General features: G+C 39.0%; 1 protein-coding gene across 1 annotated transcript; it reads right to left on the minus strand.

Annotated features, from left to right (window-relative positions):
• Positions 1-579: 579 nt before the first annotated feature.
• Positions 580-942, minus strand: LOC124887795. The gene has a single exon (XM_047397711.1). It carries the CDS (start codon positions 940-942, stop codon positions 580-582), a length of 363 nt encoding a protein of 120 aa, XP_047253667.1.
• Between the last annotated feature and the right edge of the window lie 916 nt (positions 943-1,858).

The raw sequence follows: 1,858 nt of genomic DNA on the forward strand, positions 1-1,858 counted from the left end.
AGCTAGGGTTAGGTGAGGGGAGTGAAAATGTTTTAGTGTAGTATTTATAGATGTGACATAGTAATGAAGATCGACGCGACGCATTGTAAATAGCGTTGAATAATCAACACAACGCTTCAAGTTTGCGTCGATTCTCCAGAAATAGCCTTGAAAAAATTTTCTGAGTGTGGAGTTTATGCCAATCGACGCGATGCACCAAGATCGCGTCGATCCTCTGGAAATTACATTTGAAAATTTTTTCAAGGCCAAATTTCTCAGATTTTTAAGCATGTATTCTTACCCCTTACCTTTTTCACAACTCATTAGCTATTTTACTTACTCAATGGCCTATGACCACCATCTTATTTATCTCTACCTAATTTCTCATTCCTGCACATCAATCAAAAACAACAAAATTATGTAAGCAAAAATGGGTTGCCTCCCACCAAGCGCCTTATTTTTTATCATGGAATGACTCATCTTTTTTGTATTTTTTTTGTTCTTTATCTACTAAAAATTTAAACTACCTATTACATTAAATTTGTGGGTTGCCTCCCATATAGCGCCTTATTTTACGTCGTGGCACGACTTAGCTCAACATCACTCATCAGCAAAAGTGATAGATTCCTTATGCTTATCTGGATGATCCGCCCAATAGTGCTTTACATGCTGTCCATTCATAAGGAAATTCTCCGTCTTCTCTTTATTCCACAACTCCACAGCTCCATGAGGTGCGATACGCACCACCTTAAAAGGTCCAGACCATTTCGACCATAATTTACCCGAAAACAACTTAAGCCGTAAATTTAACAACAAAACAAGTTGTTGGGGTTCAAATACTCTTACTTGAATTTGCTTATCATGCCATCTTTTGGTCTTCTCCTTGTATAGTTTGGCATTTTCGTAAGCATGAAATCTAAAATCTTCAAGCTCATTCAGCTGTAATAACCTTTTCTCCCCCATGGTAGTCATCTCAAAGTTTAGCTTCTTCACCGCTCAATATGCTTGGTGTTCCAACTTCACAGGAAGATGACACGCTTTACCATACACCAAGTGATTTGGAGATGTCCCAATAGGCGTCTTATAAGCTGTTCGATAAGCCCAAAGTGCATCATCTAGCTTCTCCGCCTAATCTTTTCTCTGCCGATTTGACACCTCAACCTGTCCATTAGTTTGGGGATGATATACAGTAGCAACCTTGTGCCTAACACCATATTTAGCAAGAAGATTCTTGAACCAAGTGTTAATTAGATGTGTACCTCCGTCACTAATTATTGCTCTTGGCATACCAAATCTGGAAAATATGTTCTTCTTCATAAATTTCAGCACCACTCTTGCATCGTTGGTCGGACTCACCATAGCTTCCACCCATTTAGAGACATAGTCAACTGCTACTAGAATGTACAGATTATCTTTTGAAGGTGGGAATGGACCCATGAAATCGATCCCCCAACCATCAAAGACTTCGACTTCTAAAATATTGTTGAGAGGCATCTCATGACGCCTAGATATGGTACCCAACCTTTGACATAGATCACAATTCTTTATGAAAGCAACTGCATCTCTAAATAGAGTAGGCCAGAAAAAACCTGATTACAGCATTTTTCTCGCAATCCTCTCACCCCTATGATGTCCTCCATATGGAGATAAGTGGCAATCTTATAGCACCTTTGAAAATTTAGCCTCTGGGATATACCTATGAATAACTCCATCTCGACCATGCTTGAAAAGGTATGGTTCATCCCAAATGTAAGCACAAGAATTATTGAGTAATTTCTTCCTTTGTTGTATGGTGGCCTTAGGAGGGTACACCTCACACGCTATTAAATTCACAATATCAGCATACCATAGGAACTCAACTATATCTACCGACAATAAC

Source organism: Capsicum annuum, chromosome 10 (assembly GCF_002878395.1).
Source record: "Capsicum annuum cultivar UCD-10X-F1 chromosome 10, UCD10Xv1.1, whole genome shotgun sequence".
NCBI classification, from domain to species: Eukaryota; Viridiplantae; Streptophyta; class Magnoliopsida; order Solanales; family Solanaceae; genus Capsicum; species Capsicum annuum.